The sequence below is a fragment of the Anomaloglossus baeobatrachus genome (assembly GCF_048569485.1).
Source record: "Anomaloglossus baeobatrachus isolate aAnoBae1 chromosome 5 unlocalized genomic scaffold, aAnoBae1.hap1 SUPER_5_unloc_11, whole genome shotgun sequence".
NCBI lineage: Eukaryota > Metazoa > Chordata > Amphibia > Anura > Aromobatidae > Anomaloglossus > Anomaloglossus baeobatrachus.
Window position 1 is genome coordinate 565,364 of NW_027441786.1, and position 11,797 is coordinate 577,160.

The following is an 11,797-nucleotide window of genomic DNA, read 5'->3' on the forward strand; positions in this document are numbered from 1 at the left end:
AAAGATATCAATAGGAAATGTAAAAAAGAAATCAAGCAAGCAAAATTAGCTACTGAAACAAAAATCGCCAAGGACATTAAAATAAATCCCAAAATCTTTTTTAAATACATTAATGCAAAAAGGAAAACAAAGGATAGTATCGGCCCCTTAAAATATAATAACAAGTTAGTTATAGAGGACAAACAAAAGACTGAGATATTAAATAGGCATTTCTCATCTGTGTTCACCAAGGAACTGACTGTACCAGGGATCATTCAACAAGTGAAAAATCAAAGTTCACCACCCGATATAATTAATTTAACATAAGAAGAAGTACGCCTGTGTCTGAGTAAATTAAACATTGACAAATCCCCAGGGCCAGATGGCATTCATCCACAAATATTGAGGGATTTGAGCTCCGTAATCAATAGACCGCTGTATCTCATCTTTTTAGACTCGCTTGTAACAGGGTTGGTGCCTCAGGATTGGAGGATTGCAGATGTGGTACCGATATTCAAGAAAGGTAAGAGGGTAGATCCAGGCAACTACCGTCCAGTAAGCCTGACATCAGTAGTATGCAACATTTTTGAGGGCATTTTAAGGGATGACATGCAAAAATTTATTGCAGAAAATAGTATAATAACTGACAAACAGCATGGATTCATGAAAGATAAGTCGTGTCTAACCAACTTGTTGGGGTTCTATGAGGGGGTAAGTGCAAACCTGGATATTGGTAATGCAGCTGATGTGATTTATCTGAAGTTTGCAAAGGCATTTGATACTCTACCACATAATAGCCTTATACTAAAGCTCCAGAAGCAAGGACTAGGGGAAACTATATGCAACTGGGTAAGGAATTGAAATCCACTAGTTTAGGGATGTCAAACAAAAATACATAAACCCTATTAAAACGTAACATTTAATTACTCGATATTAAAAAGATTGAACACCACATAATATGAAATATGTGCACAGAGGAAAAAGGGAAAATTCCCTACAATCTCCACTCCCTCCTGTGCTCTACCTAGCCGCGGAGGTTGGCACCCTATATTCTGCGCAGCGGCGCCCCCGCTCCTCGACGGCTATCCCTACTATGGCCCTGTGAGTCCCTAGCCAAGACAATAAAGTGCAGTGCAAAAAATCAATTAAAGTGCAGTGCAGACCATAAAGTGATAATGTGCCAATATGGGACTCACAGTCACCCTCTAAATGCAAGGGGGTGTCAGCCTTGTCACAATGATACTGTTCTAATAGCAGGGATATAACACTTAGCTTATGCTGCCTCTCAGGCTGCCTCAACGCGTTTCCCCATTTTCTGGTTCATCAGGAGGCCGATACAAGTCTCTTGTGGTATGATAAGACCGTGACAGTCAAAATGCTGCCAGATTCACATGATGCTAAAGGGGCCACCAGGTGAATGATTCACCCTATAACCCCTCAGACGTCCTCCAGGACCAAGCGTCACCCAATGGGCACAAGGATCCCAATTACCTTATTGATTAAAGCCAATTACCATCCTCACACAAGGTGCGGGCATTTACTTCCGCGTTCCACACCGGACCGCACGCCAGCCCACCCCCAACCACGTGGGGCCGCGTCAATGCGCTCCAGGGTGGTAACCCCGGAAGTACGCAGACGCGGCTCCCACATCCCCCTGTTCATTTCCGCGTTCCACCCTGGAGCGCACGGATGCTCCGCCCCCGTCACATGGGGCCGCGTCTACATGCGCTCCAAGGGGCGGATATCAGGGCACAACACCACTACGTCACATGCTCGTCCCACAATCTGGGAGGAGCCAAAGTGCAAGCCAGCATAACCGGGTATAACTATAATCCTACCGCACTCAAAGGCGGAGGGTATAATGCTGGCAGAGGTGTACCACACATCGGTGCCCCGATTGTTCAGATACACTATTTCCCTCTATCCATCTGGACGCACACATGCGATATCTCATGTCCGAAACAAGGGTTATTAATATAAACTGTCCCCTTATAAGAAATTGATATATTAAACAGGTAGAATGGGGAAGGGGGGGGGGGGGGTTATTACTTGATGTACATCATTTGCGGATCTATAAGGCACCCAGGCTGGTATCCTTTATTGCACACTGGATCCTGGAGGACAACTGAATATTATTATAAATCCATACTTATTGCTACCCCATAGACAAGGCAGCTAAGGCCATAGCTCCCCATTCGAGACCCCCATAGGTGTTACCCTGTTACAGAAAACACGCATAAGACAACTGTTCATTGATTCCATTGGGGGTCAGGGAATCAAATCTAAAAGTCCATTCACTTTCTTTTTGAAGTATACACTTGTCAAAATCACCCCCTCTAGGGTTAGGCTTAACAACCTCAATGACACAGAAGGACAACTGGTGTGGGCTTCCCCCATGTTTTTCAATCACATGTCTGGCCAGGGGGGTGTCACGTTTTTTGCGAATGTCACCCAGATGCTCACCCACCCGCCTCCGGAACTCTCTCCTAGTCTTTCCCACATAGTCCAGGGGGCAGGTGCAGGTAGCCACATAGACGACCCCCGCAGTTTTGCAGTTAGCGAAATCTCTTATGAAGAACTCCCTGTCATTAAATGAACTCCTGACTGACTTAGATGGTCTCATATAGCCACAATAGGAGCAGTCCCCACAGCGAAAAAATCCACACACCCTTCTATCCAACCATGTCCCTGATGGTGTGGGCTTCCTGTAAAAGCTGTGTACAAGATGATCCCTAAGTGAACGACCCCTCCTATAGGTGATACTCGGCTTTTGGGGGATAAACCTATTGATGTCTGGATCCGCCAATAACACCCCCCAGTGCCTCTTGAGAATCTCAAAGATGCGGCCATTCTGGCAGTCAAAGGTCCCTATCAATCTAGTCAGGGAGTCTCCCTCCTCATGTAGTCTCCGGGGATTTAATAGATTCTCCCTGTTTTGCCTCTCCGCATGTTCACGTGCTGGATAGAGAACCTCCCCCGGATAACCCCTATCCATAAACCTTCTGGTCATGTCAGTTGCCTGATCCCTAAAATCCTCCAGCCTGGAGCAATTCCTACGTAGCCTGAGGTACTGACCCCTTGGGATGCCTTTCTTCAGCGGAGGTGGATGGTGGCTGTCCCATTTCAATAGATTATTCGTGGCTGTCGGTTTGCGAAATGTTTTTGTTACAAGATTCCCATCAGCTCCGCGTGTGATTAAAATATCCAGAAACGGAAGGCATGTCCAATCATGCTCTGATGTGAATCTGAGTCCTATATCATTAACATTCAGGACCTCCACAAATTTCACAAATTCCTCTTCCGACCCGGACCATAGTACAAGTACATCGTCGATGTACCTGGACCATAACATGATCCGTGAGTGCCACCAAACCTCCTCATCACCAAAAACAATGGTTTCCTCCCACCAGCCCAGGAACACGTTGGCGTACGAGGGAGCACAGGGGCTCCCCATCGCCCTGCCCCTGAGCTGGTGAAAGTACTTCCTGTTGAAAATAAAGAAGTTGTGCCGCAGGATGAAATTCATCAAGTCGGTCATGAAGCAATTGTGTCTCATACAATCGCTATTGCGACTACCAAGATAATGGCGCATTGCTTCAAGTCCTTTCTCATGTGGGATGCTACTGTATAACGCCTCCACATCTATGGAGGCCAACAGCACATCCCTACCTACTGACACCCCATCCAACTTCCTCAACAGGTCCATGGTGTCTCTGGTGAATGAAGGCAAGGCGTCAACAAAGGGGCGTAGGATGCGATCCACATATATCCCACAGTTTTGGGTCAATGATCCTATCCCAGATACGATCGGTCGCCCCTTAAGGGGCTCCAACCCCTTATGTACCTTGGGCAATGAATAAAACGTAGGTGTTATCGGGAAGTTTGGTTTGAGAAATTTATACTCATTGAGGGACAAGATCCCTTCCTCCCTAGCTGCTTCAAGGATTTGTGACAGAGTTTCAAGATATTCTTGTGTGGGATCTCCCGGGATGATCTCATACGTATCTTTATCATTTAGTATAGCATTACACATCTCCAGGTATCTCTTATGGTCCATTATTACCAAATTCCCCCCCTTATCAGAGGGTTTTATGATCAAATTTTGGTCTCTTTCAAGTTTTTCCAGGGCCGTCCATTCTTCCTCCGATAAATTGGACCCCATCCCTCTGTTCTTACTTGGGATTTTACGGAGGTCTCTTTCCACCAGGGTCAGAAAAATATCCACACTAGTTGTGTCGCTTCCTGGTGGCATTTTAGTGCTGCCCGCTCTTAGATCAGTGAAGGGCCCAAAACCGCCCTGATGTAACCCTGTCTGCTCCTGTGCCAAACCCATAAGCGTTTGATAACACTCGAGATCATCCTCTGTTAGTCCCAGCTCTCTACATTTCTCTCTGTCATTCCTAAGGAAAAACCTCCTCCATTTTAATTTCCTACAAAATAGGTTCACATCCTTAACCCAATGAAAACAGTTAAACTTGTTGGTGGGGATAAATGACAATCCTTTCCTCAGAATACTATAGTCATGTGCATTAAATCGGGTGTTTGTCAGGTTGATAATCTGGCCTTTGTTCAGAGGGATATTCTCCCCACGTGTATATCTAGTTACTGGACCCTGCTCCTCAAATCGTACGGAACCCCCACCCTTCTCTCTAAAAAAGAGGAAGTGGGGGGAGCAGGGTAGGAGGGTGTAGCAACCTGTATAGATCCACCAGACTGCAAGGGCCCAGAGGGACCAGGTTGTCCCATACCTGGATTCAGTGCCCTTCCGCTTTGGTTTCCGTGTCTCTGCCATCTTTTGTTCCTCCTACCTTTCCTCTGTCCCCTCCCCCTAAAAGATGCTCCTTCTGCTCTCTCAGTGTCAGAGACCTCAAAATCAGACGATGATACGTCCGATTGTTTTTGGCTAGAAAAATTATATGCCTGATTATTACTGAACTCCCTCAGGTCCCTTTGGAACTGTAAATGTTTTCTTTCTTTAAGAAAACCCTGATATTTTTCCACGGATACCTGAAGGGAGATCTCCCTCCTATTGAAGTCTGCTTCTGATTTAAACTTCAAGATCTCCTCAATACTTTTATTTAGTTTCAGGGTGGCCTGTTCAAGTAGTGTCTTTTCCTCTATTAGGAGAAGGTTCATGAATCTAAAAGATGATTCTACCGACTCCTTAGCCCAGGCCTCCAGTAAACGTGGATTAGAGGTGCGAGGGGAGGGGCACAGATTGATCCGTAGTCCTTTAGGGACTATTTTGTTTTTTAGATAATTTTCTAGTGTCTTGATCTCCCACCAGGATTTACTATATTCTTTATAGAGGGAGTACAGGTCTCCAAAGCGTGTTCTCAAGGATGTAACGTTACTATCACCAGGTAACACTTCAGTACAGAACGCCTGATTGGCATCCTCTACCCATAAATCAGTGTTAATGGGTCCCGATAAAAAGCTGTCCATGTCAAAACAAATCCACTAGTTTAGGGATGTCAAACAAAAATACATAAACCCTATTAAAACTTAACATTTAATTACTCGATATTAAAAAGATTGAACACCACATAATATGAAATATGTGCACAGAGGAAAAAGGGAAAATTCCCTACAATCTCCACTCCCTCCTGTGCTCTACCTAGCCGCGGAGGTTGGCACCCTATATTCTGCGCAGCGGCGCCCCCGCTCCTCGACGGCTATCCCTACTATGGCCCTGTGAGTCCCTAGCCAAGACAATAAAGTGCAGTGCAAAAAATCAATTAAAGTGCAGTGCAGACCATAAAGTGATAATGTGCCAATATGGGACTCACAGTCACCCTCTAAATGCAAGGGGGTGTCAGCCTTGTCACAATGATACTGTTCTAATAGCAGGGATATAACACTTAGCTTATGCTGCCTCTCAGGCTGCCTCAACGCGTTTCCCCATTTTCTGGTTCATCAGGAGGCCGATACAAGTCTCTTGTGGTATGATAAGACCGTGACAGTCAAAATGCTGCCAGATTCACATGATGCTAAAGGGGCCACCAGGTGAATGATTCACCCTATAACCCCTCAGACGTCCTCCAGGACCAAGCGTCACCCAATGGGCACAAGGATCCCAATTACCTTATTGATTAAAGCCGATTACCATCCTCACACAAGGTGCGGGCATTTACTTCCGCGTTCCACACCGGACCGCACGCCAGCCCACCCCCAACCACGTGGGGCCGCGTCAATGCGCTCCAGGGTGGTAACCCCGGAAGTACGCAGACGCGGCTCCCACATCCCCCTGTTCATTTCCGCGTTCCACCCTGGAGCGCACGGATGCTCCGCCCCCGTCACATGGGGCCGCGTCTACATGCGCTCCAAGGGGCGGATATCAGGGCACAACACCACTACGTCACATGCTCGTCCCACAATCTGGGAGGAGCCAAAGTGCAAGCCAGCATGACCGGGTATAACTATAATCCTACCGCACTCAAAAGCGGAGGGTATAATGCTGGCAGAGGTGTACCACACATCGGTGCCCCAATTGTTCAGATACACTATTTCCCTCTATCCATCTGGACGCACACATGCGATATCTCATGTCCGAAACAAGGGTTATTAATATAAACTGTCCCCTTATAAGAAATTGATATATTAAACAGGTAGAATGGGGAAGGGGGGGGGGGGGGTTTACTTGATGTACATCATTTGCGGATCTATAAGGCACCCAGGCTGGTATCCTTTATTGCACACTGGATCCTGGAGGACAACTGAATATTATTATAAATCCATACTTATTGCTACCCCATAGACAAGGCAGCTAAGGCCATAGCTCCCCATTCGAGACCCCCATAGGTGTTACCCTGTTACAGAAAACACGCATAATGGACTTTTAGATTTGATTCCCTGACCCCCAATGGAATCAATGAACAGTTGTCTTATGCGTGTTTTCTGTAACAGGGTAACACCTATGGGGGTCTCGAATGGGGAGCTATGGCCTTAGCTGCCTTGTCTATGGGGTAGCAATAAGTATGGATTTATAATAATATTCAGTTGTCCTCCAGGATCCAGTGTGCAATAAAGGATACCAGCCTGGGTGCCTTATAGATCCGCAAATGATGTACATCAAGTAATAACCCCCCCCCCCCTTCCCCATTCTACCTGTTTAATATATCAATTTCTTATAAGGGGACAGTTTATATTAATAACCCTTGTTTCGGACATGAGATATCGCATGTGTGCGTCCAGATGGATAGAGGGAAATAGTGTATCTGAACAATCGGGGCACCGATGTGTGGTACACCTCTGCCAGCATTATACCCTCCGCTTTTGAGTGCGGTAGGATTATAGTTATACCCGGTTATGCTGGCTTGCACTTTGGCTCCTCCCAGATTGTGGGACGAGCATGTGACGTAGTGGTGTTGTGCCCTGATATCCGCCCCTTGGAGCGCATGTAGACGCGGCCCCATGTGACGGGGGCGGAGCATCCGTGCGCTCCAGGGTGGAACGCGGAAATGAACAGGGGGATGTGGGAGCCGCGTCTGCGTACTTCCGGGGTTACCACCCTGGAGCGCATTGACGCGGCCCCACGTGGTTGGGGGTGGGCTGGCGTGCGGTCCGGTGTGGAACGCGGAAGTAAATGCCCGCACCTTGTGTTAGGATGGTAATCGGCTTTAATCAATAAGGTAATTGGGATCCTTGTGCCCATTGGGTGACGCTTGGTCCTGGAGGACGTCTGAGGGGTTATAGGGTGAATCATTCACCTGGTGGCCCCTTTAGCATCATGTGAATCTGGCAGCATTTTGACTGTCACGGTCTTATCATACCACAAGAGACTTGTATCGGCCTCCTGATGAACCAGAAAATGGGGAAACGCGTTGAGGCAGCCTGAGAGGCAGCATAAGCTAAGTGTTATATCCCTGCTATTAGAACAGTATCATTGTGACAAGGCTGACACCCCCTTGCATTTAGAGGGTGACTGTGAGTCCCATATTGGCACATTATCACTTTATGGTCTGCACTGCACTTTAATTGATTTTTTGCACTGCACTTTATTGTCTTGGCTAGGGACTCACAGGGCCATAGTAGGGATAGCCGTCGAGGAGCGGGGGCGCCGCTGCGCAGAATATAGGGTGCCAACCTCCGCGGCTAGGTAATGCACAGGAGGGAGTGGAGATTGTAGGGAATTTTCCCTTTTTCCTCTGTGCACATATTTCATATTATGTGGTGTTCAATCTTTTTAATATCGAGTAATTAAATGTTAAGTTTTAATAGGGTTTATGTATTTTTGGGTAAGGAATTGGCTAAAAGATAGGAAACAAAGAGTAGTCATAAATGGTACATTCTCTAAATGGGCTATAGTCAGCAGTGGGGTGTCGCAGGGATCTGTGCTAGGACAGATCCTTTTTAATCTCTTTATTAATGACCTTGTGGATGGGATTGATAGTAAAGCGTCAATCTTTGCTGATGACACCAAACTATGTAGGATATTAAAAACTGACCTTGATAGTACAAAATTACAAAAAAATCTGGATACGATGTCAGAATGGGCAGATACTTGGCAAATGAGATTTAATGTTGATAAATGTAAAGTAATGCACTTAGGACAGAGTAATCCTATAACTGTGTATACATTAAATGGAAGTAAACTCGGGACTACAGAACAGGAGAAGGACTTGGGTATTCTTATTACAAATAAGCTCAGCAGCAGCACTCAATGTCAAGCAGCAGCTGCAAAAGCAAACAAGATTCTAGGGTGTATAAAAAGAGAGATTAGATCCCGTGATCCCAATGTATTGTTACCCCTCTATAAATCACTTGTAAGGCCACATCTGGAATATGGGAACCAGTTTTGGGCTCCACATTTTAAAAATTACATTCAGAAGTTAGTCAGTTCAAAGGCGACTAACTAGACTACTACAAGGAATTGAAGGCCTCCCATATGATGAGAGGTGAAAAAGTTAGATATGTTTAGCTTAGAAAAAAGACATCTCAGAGGAGATCTCATTTATTTGTATAAATACATGTGTGGTTAATATAAAGGACTGGCACATGACTTATTTCTTCCAAAGACAATACTAAAGACCAGGGGGCACTCACTGTGAGTGGAAGAAAAGCGATCCGACAGCTAAATAGGAAAGGGTTCTTTACAGTCAGAGCAGTAAAACTGCGGAATACCCTACCGCAAGAGGTAGTAATGGCAGATACTATAACAGCTTTTAAAAAAGGGCTGGATGATTTCCTCAGTATTATTATTATTTATTCTTATTATTTATTCCATGGCGCTTTACAAGTGAAAGCGGGTATACGTACAACAATCATTAACAGTACAAAACAGACGGGTATAGGAAGAGAGAGGACCCTGCCCACGAGGGCTCACAGTCTACAGGGAATGGGTGATGGTACAATAGGTAAGGACAGAGCTGGTTGCGCAGTGGTGTACTAGACTGAGGGCTATTGTAGGTTGTAGGCTTGTTGGAAGAGGTGGGTCTTGAGGTTCCTCTTGAAGCTTTCCATGGTAGGGGAGAGTCTGATATGCTGAGGTAGAGCATTCCAGAGTATGGGGGAGGCACGGGAGAAATCTTGTACGCGATTGTGGGAAGAGGAGATAAGAGAGGAGTAGAGAAGGAGATCTTGTGAGGATCTGAGGTTGCGTGCAGGTAGGTACCAGAAGACTAGGTCACAGATGTAAGGAGGAGATAGGTTGTGGATGGCTTTGTATGTCATGGTTAATGTTTTGAACTGGAGTCGTTGGGCGATGGGAAGCCAGTGAAGGGATTGGCAGAGTGGCGAGGCTGGGGAATAGCGGGGGGGGAGAGGTGGATTAAGAGGTGGATTAAGCGGGCCGCAGAGTTTAGAATAGATTGGAGGGGTGCAAGAGTGTTGGAAGGGAGGCCAGAGAGCAGGAGGTTGCAGTACACAAAACATTGTTGGTTATAAATGACCAAATGTATAATTGGTGGAGGAAGGTTGAGCTAGATGGACCTAGGTCTTTTTTCAACCTAAGTAACTAAGTAACTATGTAATTAACAAAGGGTATTAGTTTTTTACAGGACTCTAGGAGTATATCATTAAACTTGCCCCATTCATGTTTGGTATCCCCAGTAACCATGACATTGTCCCAATCTAAACATTTAAGCTTTTCCTTTAATTTGTTGAAATCAGCTTTCCTAAAATTCCAGGTTTTAGCATTTCCCATTTCAAATGCTCTATTGAATATTACTTTGAAGCTTACCATATTATGATCACTGTTGCCCAAGTGCTCCCGGACCCGTAGATCTGAAATTATATCTGGTCTATTTGACAGGACCAGATCTAGCAAATTATCTCCCCTGGTCGGTTCATCTACCATCCGAGAGAGGAAATTGTCTTAAATTGTAGATAAGAACTTACCACTTTTATGTCCCACTGATTGTCTGGTTAGTTGAAATCCCCCATAATAAGGACCCGATTATTATTATTATTATAATTATTATTAGCTGCCTTTTCAATTTGTTGCAGCATTTCACCCTCTACCTGTTAAGGTATGTTAGGCGGCTTATAGCAAACTCCAATAGGCAGCTTTCCGTTCTTCCCCTCCCCATGTACATTTTCCCATAATGACTCTACATTGTTGCAGCTCCGCCCAATGTCGTCATTGAGCACAGGTCTTAGGTTAGATATTATAAATATACCCCTCCACCTTTTTTGTCTTTCCTGTCTTTCCTGAATGTAGTATAACCCTCTACGTTTGTCACCCAGTCATGGCTCTCGTCCGGTTTCCGTAATGCCCACTACATCATAATCCATGATTAACATAGGAGTTTCCAATACATTTTCTTTGCAAGACTACTTGCATTTGCCAGTAGATATTTAATACTATTAACACAGCCCTTACTCCTTGCCTCCCTACTTTCCTTGCATGTTCAAGCCCCCCAAACCTTCATTGACCCCTACTGTCTCACTGTCTCTATCTGCTCTATCTATCCCCTTATTTGCTCCACTACCCTCCCTCCCCCAGATCCTAGTTTAAAAGCTCCTCTATCCATCTGACCATTTTCTCCCCCAGCACAGCTGCACCCTACCTGTTGAGGTGCAGCCCGTCCCTACCGTGCAGCCTGTAGCCGACTGAGAATTCGGCCCAGTTCTCCAAGAACCCGAACCCTTCCTTCCTGCACCAATTTAAAAGCCACATACTTATCTCCCTAAGCTGTCTTTCTAGTGACGCTTGTGACACCGGTAGTATTTCTGAAAACACCACCTTGGAGGTCCTGGACTTCAGCTTCTCTCCTAGTTCCCTCTAATCATTTTTAAAGACCTTCTATCTGTCTCTAACTTTGTCATTAGTACCAATGTGCATCATGACCGCTGGGTTTTCCCCAACCCCACCCAGCAATCTGTCTATCCGATCCGCAATATGCCGAACCCGAGCAGCCGGTAGACAATGCACTGTTCAGCATTCACGGTCTCAGCGATAGATGACCCTGTCTGTCCGACTAATTATAAAGTCCCCGACCATCAACATCTGTCTGGCCTTTGCTGCACTCCTATTTTCCTCCTTCCTACAGCAGTCATTTTCCTGGTTGCTAGGAGCAACGTCCTGCTGTAGCGATCCTAGTCCTAGTTCTTAATATCAGCCATACAGGCATATTTACTAGGTTGTGCCAGATTAGGACTAGGCTCCCTGACACTTTTCCCCCTTCCTCTTCTTCTGTTACCCAGCTACCTACCTCTGGGTCCTGACCTTCCCCTCCTCCACCCTCCTCCATATCACTGGCCCCAGCCAGAGCCGCTCAGTGAGCTCTAAACTCCTCTCCAGGTTTGCAATGCTCCTAAGTGTTGTGAGCTGCATATTTAGATCAGTTACCTGGGCTTCCAAATATGTAACACGCTG

At 45.8% G+C, this 11,797-nt stretch overlaps 1 protein-coding gene across 1 annotated transcript in view; it reads right to left on the reverse strand.

Moving 5' to 3' along the window:
- The window catches only part of LOC142258789 (uncharacterized), an 81,228-nt gene extending 75,804 nt beyond the window's left edge, over positions 1 to 5,424 (reverse strand). The window contains exons 1-2 of the mRNA XM_075331385.1: positions 4,987 to 5,424; positions 3,538 to 4,429 (exon numbers count right to left, since the gene is read on the reverse strand). Coding sequence (XP_075187500.1) covers positions 3,538 to 4,429; positions 4,987 to 5,424 — 1,330 coding nt within the window. The remainder of the gene's footprint in view (positions 1 to 3,537; positions 4,430 to 4,986) is intronic.
- Positions 5,425 to 11,797: the final 6,373 nt, after the last annotated feature.